Genomic DNA, 22,366 nt, shown 5'->3' on the forward strand with positions numbered 1-22,366 from the left:
GATTTACGTTCTGTATGTATAAAATAAAAATAGATGTTACTTTTTACAAACTGAGAACTTTTCATTTTTCGACAAGCATTATTCATACTTTTCTCCAAAATAATTCCTTCTAATCCAAAAATAATTTTTCACTTACCTTTTTTTCCAATTAAAAAAATCCTTAACGAATTAAAAAAGGGAAAAATTAGAAAAAATAAATTTGAATCGTATCGATAGAGTTTTATTTAAATATTCTTATAATACACAATAAATCGGCAATTACAATTATTACACCAGTTAACATTTCATAAATAATTTAATTATTTATCATCACATCAATAATTATAGTAATTCAATGCCGCGATAGCTTACAAAGATATCCATTAGCTCCAAAAATAACATAAACATTTCTCGAGCTTTGTCAAAAATATCCGATATCGCGATCACATTAAATAGTATCGAGTTTTCACAATTAATCAGCCGGAGCACAAATTCTACATCTGCTCCCGTGCCCCCCCCCCCACTCCAGCTAAAATTACACATTTAAAATTCCAAGCTTTGAATTTTATTTAAACCATCAAATATCTCGTTAAATTCTAATAATTGATGATTAAATTCAATTTACCTATTTATTTACATTATTTTAAACAATTTACAATTTAAATTCAAACATTTGAGTTGATATGAATTTGATATTTCAATAAAATTAATTTAATGTGATTTTAGGCATAAGCTAGTCGTCATTATACACTTATTTACATTTTTATTTTTATTATTAGCATGAGCAATCATTAATTAAATATTTAAATATCACTATTGTAATTTTATCTAAAATATTTGCCACATAAACTCAATATTAAATTTCAAAATTATCAAAACAAAAAAAAAAATTTCTACCCGGCGAATTTAAAAATATCAACAGTAATAATTTAGAAAAATTATTTACAATCACTTAATGTATTTACAGCTAAAATAATTATGAAAATTAAAAAGAAAAAAAAAAAAAAAAAACGGGGCTCAGTTTTTATTTTTTCACGATTATTTTATCCAATCGATAATATATTTTATATGTAGTTCTTTAAATTCCAAGTCATGAGTCACTTTAATGTTAGTGATAAGCTATGACGTATATAATTGTTTATTTAACCGAATTCGAAGAAGAACAAAGTTAGACTAGGTCAGACTATACCTTACTTTTATTTCTCTCTTTCTCTGTTCAACATTGCATGTAATACATAGACGTATGAATAATACTTATAACAAGCACATGCCCTGTCACCAACAATGCTGTCATTTAATTTAGACTTTCAACAAACAAACTAAACTGAGCAACTCCTGTCCGACCGAATAAAGTTTGCTCTACTCAGATTTTTTTCCATTAATTATTTCCGCTCACAAATATATAAGAGAGTTTTTGCTTTAAGCAGGCGTCAATGTGGTTTTTAATTTTTAACTATCAACTGTCCACAGACCAGATATATACAATTCGGTTTATGTACATAATATATACAAAAATTCGAATACGCTAGCAAGCAAATTTTATTTATTTTATTTTATTTATTTTTGGTAAAGCCGTTTTAGGTCATTATAAAATTCCGCTATATATTTACAAATAATACCGATAACTAATGTATGTACACTTTTCACAAGCACGAGCGTTTGCGTATTAATTATTTTATTTTAATTGTAATTATGATAATGCGGAAATGTTAAATCAACGTAATTTAATCAAGCTGGGATTTATTTAAAGATAATATGAATGGTTTAAAACGATGTTTTCATACCGAGCGGATTAATTTATTAATGATATTCGCATTTCGTGCCACTATCCTGTAAATCATTAATGAAACCATTTTGATCATGTAAAATATCAGTTTATTCACTTTAATTAATTACCATGGTGGTTTAATTAGCGAAATTGAAAATAAATACTTTATTACTGTTGTTACTATCATTAGCGAGGGATTATTTTAAATGGTTAAATTAAAATTTATTTTTGAATTAAAATTTTCTGTAAAGCTCAATTGCAAAAAATTAAACTAATAAAAAATTTTTTTTATCTAAAAAAAAAAAGCATTTAAATAAATTGTAAAAAAATTAATTGATTAATCTTTTAAAAATCCTTTTATCTGCATGCATAAAAAGCCATAGCGAAGAATAAATAAATTTAATAAAAAATATATAAATAAAGAAAAAAAAAAATTTGTATAATCCAAGTGCTTAATCCGACCCAGCCGGATATTTTTTGGGGTTATTCTGTAACAAGGTTACTTTGTGCAAAGGTCAGTTGTGCGGTCACTGTAATTGTGTACAAGCGTAAGCGACTTTTATTTAAAAAAAAAAAAAAAAAAAAAACACTTTAATTTTATCACATCGTTAGAAAAATAAATTAAAAAAAAAAATTTGGGCGTTTAGCAGAGAATAAATTACAAATAACTACCAGTGACCATTATTCGGCCTAGTTACTGCGCCATTGGTTAATTATTAACCCCAAGGTTGTTTAATAAAAAATATTTATAGAAAAAAGAGTTGAATTTGAAAAAGTTTTTGTCGTACAAGTTAAAATCTGATGTATTTAATTAACAAGTTAATTATAAACGCTACTTAAAACTTACACTTGTAACTTAGACGGTAACTTCTTCGGAGCATCTACTTTTATCATCTAAATTAATAATGATCGCGTGAGTGCGGGCATGCCCGGATTTATTTTTATTTCTGTCCTTGTCCTTAACTTTATTTTCATTATTTTTAGCGGGCGACAAATTCCCGATATTTTCCTCCTTTCTGTCGGCGGAGTCTCTGGCCTGGGGCTCGTCATCAATATTCCTGTCACCCTCGATGATTTTAGAATTTTTAAAATGCCCCGAAGTCGAAGGAAAAGGAATTTCATTACCCGAATCAGTTATCAACAAACTATCGGCTTGCGGATTTATCAAATCTCCTGGCTCTGCTAATTTTTTCCCGTTTGTTTTCGTACAATCACTAGCACTGGTGGGTCCATTGTCGTAATAAACGTCGACGTTTAATTTACTGACGTTTGTCTCGACTACTGCCGGCGGGGTGGGTGTTGACGACGTCGTTATATTCAAGTTACTTAATTTAAGCGTCGCTGAGATGCCCTGTATGCTCAGTACCGGGGTTATTGAACGGTTCGACGCTTCTTGCATCGCCAAAATTTTAGCCGCCAAGTGACGGTTTCCCAGTCGCATATTTTTTTCTCGCAACATTTCTAATTGTGTGTAAAGGCGACGAAATTCTTCCTGAAATTTTAAATAAAATTATTATTTATTTATTTATTTATTTTTTTTTTAATATGACCATAAAATTTATTCAACTTATTCAGAATTATTTATTTTTCCGAGAGTAAACCCTCTTTATTTTACGAAGCGAGCTTAAAATAATTAAAAAGCCCGTATTATATAAATAAATGATAAAAAAATATTCAACATCGGAATGTCAATAAAAAAAAATCCATCACTTCAAGCTCGCAAGCTACTTATTATTCTGTTGAAATTTTTTATTCAAAAACAAATCCTCTGTTTACTCAAAAAAAAAAAAAAAAAAATAAATAAATAAAAATAATATTATTAAAGAATAAGTATTTTAAATGAAATAATAAAGCTAACTCCATAATCTCGAGAATATTTCTATAAATTTTTCGCTCATTAGCTCTAACAAACAATCCTGTTTCATTGTCTGGATAATTATACTGTAAGCTACTGGTCATTAAATATTAAATACATCCCTTTGGTCAGTTAAAATTACATTAGAATTAAATTATTCAAACATACTGAAAGAAAATTTTGTTAATTAATTTATTTTTCAACAAATAAAATATTTGTTTAATTAAAAAAAAAATAAAAAAGGATACTTTATTGAGACAAATTTTGGCAAATGTTTTACAACAAAATTGTTTTATTAGATAGTAAAGTTAATTGATGATTAAATTGAATGAAACGAAGAGAGTGAGTGTAAAAGAAAAAAATAAGGAGTACAATATAATATAATAGGTAAAAACATTTATAAAATCAGTGTATGTTAGTACTCCAGGCATTTGTATGATAATTAATCATCAAGTCAACGAGGCGTGGTTCGTTACCTCTTGCTTGTGGTTTACAAATACATTGTATTCTAACAACTACTGTGTTGTGTTAGGCGTTATATATACCTAAAGGCTGTGTACCTACTAAATTGCTTAAACTTTAAAGTAGGTGTACGTACAGAAGTATATATCAGCAGCAAGTAGAAACAAAAAGAGCCGGGGAGTAAAGAAGTCGTGTTAAATGTTTCTTACCATAACTCCGTCACCTTCCTCTGTGAAATTGGCCTGTTGCAGAGAAATAGAGTTCGTTTGGTTGCTGGATGCTTGCGCTCGACACGTCTTGCCAATAAATTTACCCGTTGCACCCGGAAGCTTCCCAATAGCGTCTTCTTTCCCACCACCGCGAAATACGACGTACGCCTGTCATACAAATTACAACAAATTTACTGATTTGCTTCGTCAACAGGAAAGTCCTGAGTAAATAGAATAAAGGGACAAGGATATTCCATTCGGTCTGTTTATTTTTTTCGGCCAATCAATAAAAATATCTTTAAGGGTTCTTTTTTTTTTTTTTACCTTGCTGCCGAAAATTAGCCCCAAAAGCGGCGTCACTGTCAGCTGAGTGTGACAGAAGAATATTATGTACATCAGGTCGGGATTTGCCGGTGACTGGAGGAACAACCTATTTTTTAAGTATTTAAAAATTATTATTAGAAAAATTTACCTTGTAAAAATTAATAATAAAAATTTTTCATGTTTTGCGTTTTATTTTAATATTCTGTCTAAAATATCAAAGATATGAATAAATTATTAAAAACTTTTTTATAATAAATAAAAATATTTATAAAAATTTATTAACAAGATATTTAATTTTTTGGAGCAAGAGAGAAATTTTCTCAAGACAAAAAAATTGATTTTTATCAAAAATTAAATTTTTTGACTTGAATAAATTTTCTTGGATCAATTTTTTTTTAATATCGCAATAACATAAATTATTATTATTACTTTTATGAATAATTAGGAATCAATATGACTAGTTGTAATTATTGTTATTGAACCCACATGAATATTGCTCGTTAAAATGAAACATTTACATCGGTGACTAAATAAACTCCCCAAGGTGTTACAAATTGCATAATAAACTAATTTAATTTGCCTTTCAGGAAGTATAAAATTCTTGTATCGGTTATCCAGTTAATTTAGATTTTAGAACATAATCAAGTGGTCAACGTGTGTTAATTGTTTTCACGTCGTGGTTTCCGTAACTTTACTATAATTTTATTGATTTTACTTTGCTTATATCAAATAATTTATTTTTATTGATAACTTTTAAAAAGATTTCTTTTAATAAATAACAGTACTTACATTGAAACATTTAAAAATACAGAGAGTAAGAATTCATTGTAAATAGCCATTGAAATGAATCTACTTTCATTGAACTCCGAGGGAGCTTTCCTGACAACAATGCAGAGTCTTATTCCCCAGACTAGAAACATTACTTCCACTGAAATATAAAGTTAAATTATTGTTTTAATTCCGGTCACAATAAATATATTCTGAGGAAGACCAAAAGTTCTTACAATCAAAGACTTTTTATCTTAAAACTTACAATGTCTTTAATTAATTTAATTATAATCAAGACCAAGGATAAAGCGACGAGTCTGAAGATTCTGACAGATTGAGATTAAAATTGATTAAAAATATACTCCAAGGTTACTAACTTATTAAGTTATTTTTAATATTAAAATAATAATGAACTTTCAGAGTTTTATGATCTTTACTTTAAAACCAGTAATGAAAAATATTTAATAAAATAACAGTGTCTTTTCTTGGAGTTTTGTGCCTCCGAGAAATTATACAGAAGGTAAATTAATTATACAGAAAATAAAAATTCGAATTAAATTTTTACAAAGGCACCAATTTTATTCTATTGAGGTAATTAAATGCTCTAATGGATTTTGCAAAAAAAGAATAATCATTTTATCTAAATTACAGATTTTAAAATGAAAAAAAAAAAAAAAAAAAATAAACTTTCTCGAGGTAATAATAATCCTGAAAGTTAATGAACATTATTGCAGTGCAGTTAATGTTTTTTATCTCTCTTATTACCCGATGGAATCAGCAAACGATTTTATGGACGCACTTGTTGCACGAAACAGCTCTGTGAATATCCATTTTAGTGATGTTTGGTTTTACATTAATTATATAACTCTACTAGGTTATTTATTGACTAGTAATTTAATTAAAAAAATAAAGTACTTTTTTTTTTTGGCCGTTCTGAGATCCAAATAATTTATTCTCAGAGTAAAAAAAGGTAAATTACATAATAACTTACGTGTAGTAAAACTATGGTCCCACCAGTCTGTTTTACATAAATAGGCTTTGAGATCATCAGCAGTTCGGCCGACGATAACAACCGGCGGTGCAACGATTGTACGAATTCCCAGAAAGACGGTGAATATCGTGACTATTATCCCCAGACGTTTCAATAAGTTCATGTCTGTTATTTTTACTGCTTTTGCTGATTTTACTCGGAATATCACTGATATTCTATAATAAAAAAATTTTATTAATTTTTTAAAATTAATTTTCTTGATAAAAAAAAATATTTTTTTTGCTTCAAAAATAATTAAAAATTTTTTTCTGTATATAAATAATTCATTTAAAAAATAAAAAATTCAATGAACAAAATATTGCAATAAATAAATATCAATATTGATAAATTTTTCATCGAAAAAATAAATGCCAAAAATAAAGTTAATTAGTCCAATTTTTTTCAGTACAACAAACAACCAATCCATTATTTGAACATGAATAAAATCAACATCGAACTTTTATCTCTGATTAAAATAAATCCCTGAAAATCGAAAGCTTTTTATAATACAAAACGCGATAATATTTATCTTCGGAAGCAAACAGTCTGCTGGTTAATTATGATACTTTTTTTTTCTCAGTAATAACAAAAGGAGTATTTGTTTTAGCATGTTAGACGGAGTGGAGAGGTTGAGAGGTGGATGGGTGGGGTAAAATCGCGTAAATATGTCGAATCCAGGATGTAGGATATTGGGAAGAAAATAAAATTAAAATTAGTTAAGTCTACGACAGGAGAAGTATAACCAGCGATACGTGTGACGCGATTATCACCGGTAACGTTGTTACTGTCAGTTAATTGATTACCAGTGCCGGCGGGCGAAATGGCTTTAAAGATATCGCCCCTCTAACTTTCACTGAAATTCGATTTACTTTAGTAATAAATTAACGTCAGTACTACCCACTAACTTCATAAATCACTAACTATTAATTTTTTCATATCTTAGTTTTTGCTTTTGCATTTATTTCATTTCTAATATAGTCAACAACGCTATGCAAGAATTTTTTAATATTTCATAAGCTTCATCAGCTGTTTTATAAATTTTGATTAATAATATAAATAATATATTAATTAATAATAAATATTTAATTGAACTTTTTGATAAAAAAATGTAAATTAACAATTTTTTTTTTTAAATCTTTAAAAATTCCTTAAAATATTTTTTTTCAGTATTATTGTATTCTTTATTACTTAAAATAAATAAAATGACGTTTCTTTTGCTTAAAAAATTTTTTTATATATTTTTGATGCTAAAATAAAATTTTTTATAAATTTTCAAATTTTTTTTTTTTACTAAAAAAATTAAAAAAAAAAAGTCTATTTAATTCTTCCAAGTTAAAAAATATTTTCTTACAAATAAATTTATCCAAAAATTAAAACTTTTCTACAGAATTTTATTTTAATTCTCTTTTTCATCAAAAAAAGCCCCGAGAGCATTAACCCCTGGTTTAAATATTCAAAAAATTTCAATAAATATTCCTTACTGACTCGCAAAATTCCCCGAAAAGTAACAAGTAACTCCTCACCCTTTGAACCAACTGTCAATCGATCATCTTCGTCTCACAGACACATTTTCTCATTTTAATTTCTGCCCTCTCTTCCGTCCGTCAACCGGGGAAGTTATTACCGTGGCAGGAGTACCAAAACGCACGAGGGATGTCAAAAACCCGAGACATAATAAAATGGGCTTATAGTAGTCCCCCCTCCTCTTTATTATTTATACCCGCCTGACACTCTATCCCGAATACGTTTTTCCTCCCAAATAACCGACGAGTTTTTCCAACAAACCACACATAACAATGATAATAATGATATATATCTATATAGATTATATTACCACAGTAATTTATATTTACATTTATAGTTCGCTGCAATCAGACCCACCATGAATTTAAATGTCCTCATAAAACTACATTGTCCCTTTTTATTTAAACTTTCATTTATATTTTACTAATTTGGTAATTTTAAATTAAAAATTTCACAAATTACAATTCTGTTTTATTCAGTCCGCGACTTTATCAACTTATTTAAATTTTCCTAATTTTATATTTAACAATAATAATAATAATAATTTTAATTCTATTAAACGTTTAAATAAAATAAGAAAAAATAATAAAATTCACTTCAATTCCCTGTCGGAACGTTACAAGTTATTTATCTCCATTCTTTTGATAGAATTTTTTTATTCATATTTATTTTATATATTTATACCATTATTTTCCACATATATATATATATATATATATATATATATATATATATATATATATATATATATATATATATATATATATATATATATATATATATATATATTTTATTATCTGATTCGTAATAAAACTCAATAATTTATATTTATTTTCATTCCAGTGTTTCAACCCGCGCAATTTAATAAAAAAAATAAATATTTTCCCAACAAAAATTAAAAATAAATTTAAATTAAAATTTTTTACCCTTCAGAGTTGTAAAAAAATAAAAAAAAAAATTTTTATAAAAAAAATCATGTGAAGTTAATTACATATGCGTGACACTGAGCTGCGAATTATAAATTTTCTTCAGGTCTCGGCAAAATACGTCTCTACTATGTGGCGAAACTCAAAGGATAGTTGATGAATAATTATGAAGTCGGCTGTGCTTTTCCTTGCAATTCTTATTTTCTCGGTACAGTTTACAATTATATTATTAACTATTTTTTTAATTTTATTCCCTGGGTCGGCACCTTTTGACATAGAATTGCTCTCTCAGAACTTGAAAGGAAGATCGCACTAAATACCCTAATAATGGGCTCAGTTCAAGAAATTCAAGTCAAGTGTCTTTAGACGTATCGCACTCTGCTCTTTCACTTTTGCTCTCATAATTTATATTATATTATATTACATTCAAGTCTACATTTTACTATGCCAGTTGAATTCATGAGTATTTTATCTCCAAGTTAATGCACCATTGCGTCTATTATTTCCCCGACGAATTGGTTACTCTTGTCTTCTCAGATATCTCGAGCTTTATAGCTTTTTTATTTCCTCTTAAATAAAATTCTAAATAAACATTTATCGCAACTTATTAAATTTTTTCTGCTCTATCAAAAAATGGGTCAAATAAAATTTTTTTTCTCAAAATAATTAGCTTTTTTCAATGGAGTATTTTTTTTAAGCTTTCGTATTTTTGCAAGACGTTGAATAGAATCCCCAGAAATGTCTTTTATTTTCATTCAAGTAATTTTTTTTTTTCTATAAAAAAATAATCCGACTCTTTTGAATTTATTTTTAAGTACGAAAAAAAAATTAAGAAGGTTTATTATGAATTAATATTTAAAAATAAAACGAGATTCTTCTTATTTTATAATTTATGGCTTCAAAAATTTTTCTCTTAATTCAAGATAATTTTTTTTTTAATGTATCTTTACATACCTCCAGGTTTTGAGCATCAAAGCGCCATAAGTAAGGGAAAATCCGATTTCCCTGAGCCAAACGCGGACCGTGCAAGTCACCACATTCGGACGGGGGTACATCACAATTGTCTGAAAATTTGAAATTCGTTAAAAAAATTTTTTATTAAAAATTCCAATGGACTTTTTGATCTCGAGCTATAATTTTTTTTTTTTTTTTTTTTTTTTTTATCAAGCAAAATATATTTTTCAATCAAACATTTAATAGATATTCATATTAAAAAATTTCATGCCTAGCGATTATCAATAAAAGTCAGGAGAATGCTAATATTCCATAATATATTTTAAATATAAAGGATTTATTGAGTATTATTACTGGGGCTTGTAAATACGGTAAAGATATTTCAAAAATTTGAAATAAAATAACGGGTTCGGTCTGTGACTCCGAATGAGCTTTCGAGGATTATTACTTTTTCAACAGTTCTCCAGCCGGATAAACAAACATATTTGATAAAAAATTTAATATGTACTCACTGTGAAGTAAATGAAAAATGCCCCGAGAACAATGACACGCAGCAGAACCGGACTGGCAGCTTTCACCACCTGGAATTTTAGTTTTAAATTTAAATGATAATCGTTTCGGGGAAAACAAGCCGGCTTTGTTTTATTTTCAGCGAACGGGAATCGATAAATGACCGGTTCTCCAGATATTTTAGTTTCTTCAAATCAGCGATTATATATATGCATGCATAATAGATATTATATATATATATATATATATATATATATATATATATATATATATATATCCAGGGGTATCGATTTCACCCGGCGGTATGGTAAATAATTGAAGGAAATTGAACTGACTGGTAGTACGGCTACGGCTATGGCCACGGCTACGGTCGTGTGGTCAACAAGTAGAGCTTCTGTTCTATTCTAGTTTGTACTACTCCCAGTACCAGGGAGTAGAATTACCTGACGGGGTTTACTGTCGTCGTTCGATACTACAGTCCATGCTATATATAATTATGTCTCTTGGTCATTTTATTGACCCTTTATACCCAACTCAAGAATTCAATTAATTTCATATCAATTAATATTCACTTTAGCTCCGATTGTTTGATTTTTTTAAAAGCTTTTATTTTTAATCGAGTAAAATTTACTTTTTTCTTTTAATTAATTTTATGAAAACATTTTTTTTTTTAATTAAATTAATCAGGAATTACATTTGATTTATTTTTTTAATTTTTTATCTCAATAATTTGATCATAATTTATTTTAATAGAAATTATTAATGCAAAATATAAAATTTTTAAATTAATATTTATTGTAAAAAATTAATTCGAAAAATTTATTTTATTGTTGAAATAAAATTATTTTTAAACATATAAATTAAAATGTAAAATTCTCGAACGAAAAATAACAAACAGTATCTACAATAGAGTAAAACATAAAGTGTACGGTGGTCAGAATTTATATCCTTAGGATTGAAGATAACTCTCACGAATAAAGGCGTAAATTAAACGTCTAATAAATTCCCAAAATAAAAATTTAAATTTAGCCTATTAAATAACATATTTTTCATTGTAAAAGTAGTTGTGCATGGGTTACTTTTAACGATACTGTGACCATAAATCGCTTGGCTAACTGGCTCGTAAATAAGTCCTAGATGTCTAATATTTTGATAATTAACTTGTAATTTATGCGTATAAATATATATGGATGTCAGTGTAATAATAATTGGAAATAAATGACGTCGACATTCTCCGGGTTATATTACGCGAGAGTAAATTCGGTGACATCCCTGATTTGATAGGTTGCATTATGATCTGCCCCAGAATACAGCTGATATGTGAGTGCACTCGAGAGTAGTCAAACAATAATTTTGTTAATGCCAGCAGACGTGCGTCAAACTCATATTAGTTTGACGAATGTTCATTACGTGTATAAATAACTTCGAAGTGTAATCCATTTCGAATGTAGATACATCAAACATCATATGTACACCTCAGTTAACTTCAAATCAAAACACGTATCAGTTATAATTAATCGACCATTGTATCAACAATACTTGCCGTAATTCATATGTTAGTTTTTAAGTGTTTACACACTTATAAATTATAATTAATTCCAATTTTAATTATTCTTAATGATTTTATTTTTTAATAATTAAAAATATGAGCTGAAAAATTTTTAAGTTAAAATTTTTTTTTTGTAGAAATATTAAGTCAAATTAAAAATTGATCTGTAAAGAATGGAAAAAAATTTTGAATTTAAAAAATTTCTTACGCATTAAAGTATTAAAATTAAAAAAAAAAAAAAAATAAATAATTTATGATAAAATTAAAATTTATTTCCAAATGAAAGAAAACCCTAGGTTGAATTCACAAAATTTTTTAACCTTGTTAAATTTATCGTGAATTCAGAAGCAGCAATAAAAGTATAAGAGGTTCAATATTATATGACGATATAAAAAAAGTACAAGAGAATCTCATTGATGCACAGAGCAGCTATCACAGTTCAAAGATCACTCAGATGTTACCGGAGCTCACTTATATCCCGAGTGAGTTTCTCGAAAGCCGCCATACGAAATAAAAAAATAGTAAAAAAAGTTTAAGCCCGTTCGGGAGTGTGAGAGTTGTAGTTGGGTGTGTAATGAAAAAGAAAGTAAATAGCGGACCAGCGGGAAAAGGGAAGCTCGAAGCTGGAAGCTGGAAGCTGGAAGCTGGAAGATGGATAAAGGGCAAAAGAGAAAAAAGTACGTTAACCGGAAACTATCCGAGACTGCGGAGCCAGCCGAGAGCAGGTGGCTTCCTACTGAACTTATTAGCTGGAAGCCGAAGTCGAGTAGTGACGAACGATGAGAGCCCTCTCGACACAATAGGATGCTATCAGCAATGTAAAACGATTTTCCTCCAAGTTCATTGTCGAACCGCGATCAACTCTATCCACAAGAGACTTTTAATTTTTTACTCTACTTACTTTTTTAAATTTACCTTCATTCATATTTATTGTCTCTGTTTTTTTCCTATCTGTGTATTTTTCTTCCTCTTCCCCTCCGTTATAATTGCAATTACCAATTACCATTTAGATCATCCCGGAAATTTTTATTTTTAAAAATAATCGCTTTTACAGATTGTTTATTTACAGGAATGAATTATTGGAAGCCTTGACATTCCACTAAATTTCCCAGAGGACTCTGCATAGCATTATCTTTTATTACAGCTTATGTGTCGTTTATTTTTATTACTTATTGTTTTTATAATGTCACGACGCATAGACTCAGTTTTAATTTCTTTCATGTAAATGAGACTGCTTTTATTAAATTTTAAATTTTTATTTTTTTTAAATAATTTTAATTTAAAATTTTTATCGAGAGTTGAAAGAAATAATTCGCGGTCTTAAAGTCATAAGAACTTAATAAAATATATCATAAAATAAGTCATAAAATTAATAAAATAAAATTTTTAATGTTACAATTTTTTTTGAAAAAAAAATTCTATTATAAATAATTAGAGAAACGATGTAAATTTGTAAAAAAAAATTTCCAATAAAATAGCAAAAAAATAAATGATATTTAAATTAAATAAATGGTTAAATCTGAATAAAAAAATTTATAAACCAAGAGAGTTTCTTTGAGTATCTGATTTAGCCTGGGGTAAATTTTTTTTACAATAATTGAATACTCTTGGCATAAAATTTAACCCAGGAATTCAATTTCAGTTATAATCAAAAGTTATATTAATTATATATTCAAGTACAAATAATGTTTTTTAGATTTAAATTATCCATTGTATCGATTATTTAGCAAGATTAAATTTAAAAAGACAAGAAATAAGTAGGACAAGCTGGTGGCTCGAGAAACTGGGTGAAAAGTTTCCGTAAAAAATATCGGTTATTTAAAAAAAAAACAGAATAATAGAAGATTAACAGAGAATTCAATAAAGAAAGGATAATTAGAAACGTGATTAATTGAAGACGGAAACTTTTTAATTCGCTCAGGTTAACTTTTTCTTTAATTAAATTCTCAGGGAGAGTATGCACTATCTAAATATATTCTTAAATAAACTAAAAAAATATTGAAAGACCGAATCGATTTCAGGTCACTCTCTAAGACCCGAAGAAGTAAACTTTTATTTTTATTAAGAGCAATTAAATTATCAGCGGCAACCGGATGCATGTGTAGATTAAATGTTTGGTGTATTTGTTTCTCTCCCCCCCCCCCTTCTTCTACTAAGCTTTGTTAGACGTTACTTGTAACGTGTAATGCAGCCAAGTGCACCAGCATTATTCAGAGACAAACCTTTCGTGCTAGACCGGCTTTTCAATTTCAAGAAGCGTGAGCTAACATTAATTATTGCGACACCATGCTCGTAAAACTTACTTTTACATAACACCGTCTTTGTACATGCATTCACGATTTGTCCTTTAACTTTTCATCAGATTTGTTCCTTTAATCCTCTACTTAATAGTTAACAGATAATCTCATTACCTGTTCAATATTTCTTAATTATTAATAAATTTAATATTCATTTAATAATTTGGATTGGCTGCATAGACGCGGAAAAAAAATTAAAAAATTAATTTTATAGTTTAAAAAATTATTTTTACAAAAATTAGAAAAATTTTAATCTAAAAATTTAATAATAATAACGGAGAGAAATTTCCAATAAAAAATATTATTAAAAAAAAATTTTAGGAAGGTTTTTATTGACTAATTAATTAATATTACAATTAAAAAAAATAATAAAAATATTTCTATTAATTGTTTTTTAATAAAAATTCAGTAAATATTATTTTAATTAATAACTTAGGAATTTTTTTTTTTAATTTTCAAAATTCTGTCAATAAATTTTTATTTTCTAATTTTAACGAATCAGAAGTTGCGTAATTACCACAATAATTTTTATTAAAAATTTCTATCCATATACGATTTTCTGAAGCATCAAATAACTTTCGATATTTTTTAACGATTTACTTCTAAATCCTCAAATATTTTCATATTTTTTTCAGTTCAACAAATTATACTCTTTGCACATCATAAAATATATCACTAATCTGTGTAAAATTTTTTTCCAAATTTAATGAGTTCACGTCGCTTCAAGCTTCAGTATTCAACATTATTTATTATTTAAAACTTTAAAAAAGTTTCGCTTATTAAGAATTATTATAAAACTTGTTTCTAGGGGCGCCATTAATCATACCAAGTAAAGAATTGATGTAGCATTAACAAGTACCCGAGAAAACTGTAATATTTTCCGACTAAAAAGGGTGAAAAAAAGTTTTTCAATAAATTACCGGGCGATCGAAACTCCAAACCTGAAACCGTATTACACAAAATTTCCAATTACAATGTAATGAGAGAAACGGATTGTCAAGTTCTGCTTAACAATTTGCAATTTGCATTTCGATTTCCATTTCCCTTCACTCACCCATTACATTACCGAGACTTTTTCGTCACTCTCCTCTGAAGAAAGCAATTGTTCGCCCGGTAATTCTATAAGTAAAAAGTGTGACAAAAGGAGCTGTCATACCCAAGAAAATGCTTCTTAAAAACATCTAGACCAGTGAAATTTTTTGTTGGCTCAACACTAGACACATAAATTCACCGCTGCACTTTTTAAATTTCTTAATTGTTTAAATTTATTATTTTTCCTCAGGATGTATGTCTACGATTGTGCTTTCAATCAAGAAAATAATACAAAGAAAAAAGCAATACACTTTGAAATAATTTCCATGTATATTTCAGCGCAACAATTCCAAACGATTGAACAGGAAAAAAATATATATCCTTACTAGATAAAGTAAAATGAAATAAGACAATGTATTTGTCCAGTGGACTGTAACTGCTTATAAAGTACCGGTCCTCTTACATTGTCTTTTTCTCGTTGGACTCTGAAGAAAGTAAAGCAAAGGAAAACTCGGAAAAAAGCTTACCTCTCTACTCGCCAATGACATAACTCTCGAGAAACCTCACCGACTTAACTATATTTATTTTATTTATTTTTTAACAGTATCAACCAGCGAGTTTTCTGGTTCTGACATATCCCAGTAGTTGCCACCGCTGTGTGTGGTCAACTGTGAATTACCGGAATTAATTCAACCAGTACACAATGTACATCCAACCAAACCGTCCAGTGAGTCCATGGATGGACTGTGAGAGATATACCTCCGATTACTTAAATTCAACAAAAAATCAGGAACAGTTACTGACAAAATAAAAAAATCCTTCCAACGTAATCCCACATATATTTTTTTTTATTTTAAAATCCCCTTTGTAGAATCCGCATTCGTGTATCAATTCGCTCCGATGCACCATTTATTTTAATATTCTACATCGTAAAGCCAATTTTGAGTGAACTAAAAAATTTCATCACTCAACGGTTCTATTCTCTGTCGGCATAATTCTCCAGTATTTTTCCTCATGGATAAAAGTGAAAAGTAACGTATGTTAATACCGGTTATTTAATAACCGGAAATTGCTAGTTGAGAACAAATAAAGGATAGGATTTAATGATTAATTTGTGAGGAAAAGTATTAAGTTTCGGTAAGCACTTTTAGAACAATCGCGTGGTATCGGACTCGCGAATCTAAACTCACCAAGGTTAATTAGGGAACCTTGACTCGTTTAATAATCAAATAAAATTCATCACCTATCAACTCTTTAGATGGATTATATACTGGTTATCGATAAAAGCTACTGGTTAGGACTATAAACAATTAAATAAATTTTTTTTTTAATCAGAACCGTGAAATGTTAGATTTTTTTAATTTAATTATATTTAAAATATTTTTTAAAAATAATTTAAATATGTAAAAAATTTATTTTATAAAATTACAATAAATATTTATCATGGAAATAAAAAAGCTTTATTAATTAAGTCATCAATTTTATAATAATAAAAAAAAAACAAACCCGTTGGCAAAATTAGATTACATTGCATTGCAAACTTGTCTAACAAATTTAATAAATTGAATAATATTTACACTATCAGAAGCAGAGTTGTTAATAAAGCTATAATAAAGTTAGTTAAAGCAAATTAGTATTCGGAAATCTATAGCCGACTGGAGTAAGTTTGACGAAGTAACCGGACACCGGACTGGAATACACAGGCCATATATCTATGCCATATATCTAGCTATAGCTGGATAGAAAAAACAAGGTAGGCATCAAGTGGATATTTGATAAAAGCAAACATTAGACGCCGGAGCTGGCGTGAATTAAAAATAAGCATATGCATAAGTCAGTGTGTATGAATGTATAAATATCTAAATGTATATATGATATATAAATATATAAATATATAAATGTAGAATGGATGTGAGCAGACTGACCTTAACATTTCCATATTTCCACGTGAAAAGGATAACAACCGGGAGACACGCTATGACACAACATTCCAGAATAAGCAGCGCCGTCCTCATAAGCCAATTTAAGGATACCACACACGGAGACCCGTTTTCGCAGTACTCACAGCCCTCTGCACACGGAAGACACTCGAAAACTCCGTCCATCGAGTACTGGCTGTGCTCGCCCTGTGGAAACAATTTAAATAATTAATTATTTCCCGACTGGAATAACATTTGTTCTCAGGCCTTGTGTCTCCTTACCATTACAACTATTCTGGTCTCTATTTTGTTATTGTATTAACCAACAACAGTAACAGAGAAAAGATTACTCTATAGCTTGTTTTTTTTTTATTAAAAAAAATCTGGATCAAAATTTTAATTTTTTTTTTTTAGATCTCGTGAACTATTAATATTTTTAAATATATAAGCTCATCCTGACGTTACACTATTTAAGAACTTTCATTTGAATACCCACATCAATTTTTCATATATTTTATATATTTATATATATTATATATATGTATATATGAAAAATATATAAAAATACATGTGGGTGCTCAAATGAAAGCTCTTGATGAGTGTAATATCAAAATGAGCTTATATCTTTAAAAACGTCAATAGTTAAGACAGTACAGTGCAGTTTAACCCAAGTTATTATTTAATAAAGCAAAATTTTATTTATTAAAAATCTAAAGGGAGCTTAAGTTTCAGGATCAAATAAAATTATTTATCAGTTTCAATTGCGGGATTAATATGTTTTATTTTATTAAAGTGAGTGAAAATGAATCGGAGATTTTGTGTCTCTTTCTGCGATAAATATTTCGGGCGAACTCTAACTCGTAAAACCACCGCTTAAGATTCATAAATTATAACTCATTTGACCTGTGTCCCTCCAGCACTATATCCGGCGGTCGGATACTCACGTATATTCATTAAACATCCTATCACGAAAGCTTCTCTGGTTCATGCGACTGTAGTTTAGTTGTATTCCACCACAACAGCACAATGCCGGACAACAGTGTAATTATTTTGCCTCACGTACTCTGTTATCGGCTGTATTTACATTTTTTAACGCTAAATATCTACGATAATAGAGTTTACAACTTGATATTATTAATGAGAATGAGTATAACTATTATTCCATGATATTATCCGTTCATATTTAGCTGTTCCGCTTTTTTATTCGCCATAATATGTTTATAAGGGATATTTAACATTTATAATTATTTATATAATAGGTTAAAATTAAAATTACAAGTTAAATACCAAACAAATGATATTATGAACTACCAGCTGACCCTTTAGAATATTTTGCACGGTATCGTGATCAAATAACGAGTGAAAATTTTATAACAAAGAATTAAAACTGATATTTATTACTGCTATTAAAAATAAAAAATTTTTTTTAATAAATATTTACATTTAATAATTTTCTCGTAAAAATTTATGATGAAAATATTTTTATTATTTATTCCAACGGTTCGTTAGTAAAGCTTGAAAAACTACCAGCACTTCCCGAGGCAATACCGAAATATTTTTCGCAAGTGTTTGACGTGTCGAGATGAAAAAATTTTCGTTTATAGTTCTATCTTGTATTGTGTCGATATTATATTTCGCTCGAGGACATCCTGCTTGCTTTTTTATACAAAACGAATACAAAAACGAAAAAGTCATTTCAACAAATATTCCCTTATAAATTATCAACTTTAAATATATTTAATTATTATGATCTATTGACCGGTAGAATAATTATAAAATATGCCATTTTAATTTGATCTTCGATACAAATAAATTTAAATGAATAAATATTTAATTAGTATAATATACTAAATTATTGCCGCAGGATTTTTAGAACGTAAATTAATAATATTGTCAATGATTCAATATTTCATTTAATCAAACAGTTATTCTAGCAATTTACATACAATTATTGATATAATTATATCCACATGCGGTATTTTTTCATTTTTTTTTTTTTTTAATTGACGATTAATTTCTACTGGTGAAAATTTTGTCAATTAACTACATTATTGATAAAGTCAGTTGAATAGATATTTTGCAATTAAATATATACATTGCGATATGTATGATTAATTAAATAATGACTAATTTGCAGAAAAATACCGGTCAATTCACATGAATTTTGACAAGTTGAAATAATAAATTTAATTGTCGAATAATTCACATCGACAAAATGTTCAAAGAAACTAAATTTAAATTGAGGGGATTATTTTTTCGATTGAAAAATTTTTCTATGAAAAATTATCGATCAGTTTTTATTCATAAAAATTAATCAACCTTTTTATCAATTAAATTCAACCTCATAAATATTATCGACACGTGGGAAACTTTGATTATTCGGTAACTTTTGGAATATCAGAGAACTAATATAATATAGAGAAAGTAATAGTAAGTAACGTTAATAATAAGTAATATATATATATATATATATATATATATATATATATATATATATATATATATATATAAATCTGGAAAAGTTTGATGTGACTAATCCACGAGAGGCTTCTCGAGTAGATGAAATCACAAAAGTTTCCTTCCTTTCTTCTCAGATATGTTCCAATGAAGTGGAAAGTTCGGAGTGTAACACACTTGAGGCTGGGAGCCCAAATGGATTAAGGGATTAGCTTTTATTGCTCAGGGAATTTGATAATTACTGAGTAGCCACTAGACTCTCTGTCTTTATCTCGACGTACATGCAGTCTACACCTACGTTTCTCAATTCTAGACTCTCTGGATTCTCTGCTATACTGTTATGCAGCTGTCTGGCTGAAAGTAATGCCGATCCCGAGGTGTTATCTCCAAATTACACCGATAGAATCGCTGGTATAAACAACCGATTGATTTTATCTACCAAGAATTTAAGATCTGGGCTCAAAAGCTCGCCTGTGTGATTCAAGACAAATTGAATTTTATTGCTGAGATTTTGAATTTAAATTTATAAATAATTCGGAGAAGAAATTTTTTTACTTCTGTAAACTGTAAGATTAATCGAAAAAATTCCCGTAAGCTAAAACTTTGAATTTTTTACTGAGAAATTTTTTTTAAAAAATTCCCCGCTCACAATTGACAAGCCGTTGAATGTCTCAGCACAAAAAAAAATTAAGTCAAGTAAAGATTGTCTGGCAATGATGAAATAACTGTCGGAAAAAAATAAAAAGAGGAAAACCTGGAAGGCATTATGTGGAGAATATCATGTCCGCTTCATCTGTGATGTTATTATTTTTTTTTTTTTTTTTATTGTCTGTGTATGTAAAGAATAAAAAGCAAAGGAGATTTAAATCCCCGTGGGGTTTTTGAAATGTCGAAAATGACCTGAGGCAACTTGGCAGATTTATATTACTCGACTCAGCAGTCTTACCTACTAAGAATGAACTTTCTGACGTCTGACAGCTCCTTTACATGTACTACTCTTTATCTTTATCTTATTATTTTAATTTTGATTATTTTTATTATTATTATTGTTGTTTTATGGAAATTAAATTGATTTTATTATATTTATTAGTAAAGTTTTTTAACATAAATATTATGATTATATTAAATCGATACTCGATTACGGGTTAAAGTTTTGACAAATAAAAACGTAAATTATTATTTGAATTCTTGGCGTGAAGCATTTTTGACCTAACTTTATTTCTGTTGAACAAGTCGAAAACAGAAGACGTGGATGGAGCAAAAATAAGAATAAAGAGAAGTTTGGCAAGCGAAGAGCGAAAAGTGAGTGAGAATCGAGAACATTGCATGCCTCGATTTAAATTTTATACACATATACGTACATTATGTGCTTGTAAACTTTCTGTCATCGTAGATATGTTCGTGAACGAGCAGTCTACTATTATGAGTAACAACCAGCGCAAAAAAATCATAATAATCATAATAATAATAATGAATTAATTATTTGAGATGAATATTCACCGATTTTAAATTATGTTAATTAAATTCATAAGTAACACTCTATTTTATTTATTTTAATAATCGGTAGTAAATAAATTTTAATTAAAATTATTGTGATATAGTAATGAAATTTTTTTTAAATTATTTTTTCAGGAAAAAAATTCATTAAATTTTATATTAATTTATATAATTATAGTTGCAATGTAAAATTAACATTTTCGCGTTAACAATAGCTCTGTAAGTACTCTATTCGCATTTATCAATATTAATTGCATGCTGTAAATAGCAATCCTATGATAAACATTATTTGTATAATTCTCCCTCAATATAATAATTACAAGAGTGTTTACATAAGGGTTATTTTCTCGAAACAAATATGCATTTGAATTTGATATATTGAGTAGACATTTGTTCCGTACAGTAATTGTTCAATTAATATAAATATCAATATCAAGGTTTAATTAAATAACACATTGAGTTACTGACAGACATCAGTTGTCTATATTGTTGAAATCACCGTCCACTAATTTAGTTTTATATTAATTAAATTGAATCAAATCCATATCATTTAATGAAAATAATTACAAAAATGCTTCAGTTAATAACCTATAAATTAAAATAAAATTTAACTTATTATATTTACACAAATGATATTTACTGGCGAAAGAAATTTAAATAAAATATTCTCCGGGGATAGAATTAAAAGTCACAAATATTAATTGGAAAAATTTTGTCGGTAAATTCTTCAGTAAAAATAAAATAAAATAGTTGAGTAAAAATTCAATCGACTAAATTCTACATTAAAAGTTAACTTTTACATGGACTGGCTCATAAGTTTATCGACCTTAAGCAAACTTATAATTTATTCCCAACATTTAAATTGGACTCTTACAATTCAGGTTATTATATAACCGCTAAATATAATCTTGAATTAGTAACAATGAAAATTGAGAAGAATACTTATATTATGATTTAATAAAACGGAGTTTAAACTCAAGAGAAACTTAAAATTAAGCATGCAGTTTAAATGAAAGTTCGGTAGAGAATAAAATAATTTAATTATATTTGGATCGAATAAAAAAAATACTCTTTAATTATAGTTTAAATAAATTAACGATGAAATTAAAAGTTGACGGTTGGATTGGCGTTCGAGTGAATTACTCAACTTGTTTGCTATTATCCATTGCAATGTCGCGTATGAGTTTTTAACAATTAAATGGAGCTTAAATGACAGTGGAGATGATAAGTTATTTTTAGTCGAGGGAGTATAAAATAAAAATACCAGGAGGGTGGATGTGTACGCTGTTTAAGCTTAAGTTCCTTA

The 22,366-nt window shown here is 27.9% G+C and overlaps 1 protein-coding gene across 1 annotated transcript in view; it reads right to left on the bottom strand.

Moving 5' to 3' along the window:
* Positions 1-829: 829 nt before the first annotated feature.
* LOC141534293 (putative G-protein coupled receptor CG31760) overlaps positions 830-22,366 on the bottom strand; it is a 29,907-nt gene continuing 8,370 nt past the window's right edge. Inside the window, exons 4-11 of the mRNA XM_074253564.1 lie at positions 17,113-17,313; positions 10,312-10,380; positions 9,800-9,909; positions 6,357-6,571; positions 5,387-5,525; positions 4,598-4,703; positions 4,274-4,441; positions 830-3,239 (exon numbers count right to left, since the gene is read on the bottom strand). Of these exons, the coding sequence (XP_074109665.1) occupies positions 2,604-3,239; positions 4,274-4,441; positions 4,598-4,703; positions 5,387-5,525; positions 6,357-6,571; positions 9,800-9,909; positions 10,312-10,380; positions 17,113-17,313 (1,644 nt within the window). The 3' untranslated portion in view covers positions 830-2,603. The remainder of the gene's footprint in view (positions 3,240-4,273; positions 4,442-4,597; positions 4,704-5,386; positions 5,526-6,356; positions 6,572-9,799; positions 9,910-10,311; positions 10,381-17,112; positions 17,314-22,366) is intronic.

This window comes from Cotesia typhae, unplaced genomic scaffold, assembly GCF_013202065.1.
Source record: "Cotesia typhae breed Kobodo isofemale line unplaced genomic scaffold, CoteBio_Ctyphae contig_123, whole genome shotgun sequence".
Taxonomy (NCBI): domain Eukaryota; kingdom Metazoa; phylum Arthropoda; class Insecta; order Hymenoptera; family Braconidae; genus Cotesia; species Cotesia typhae.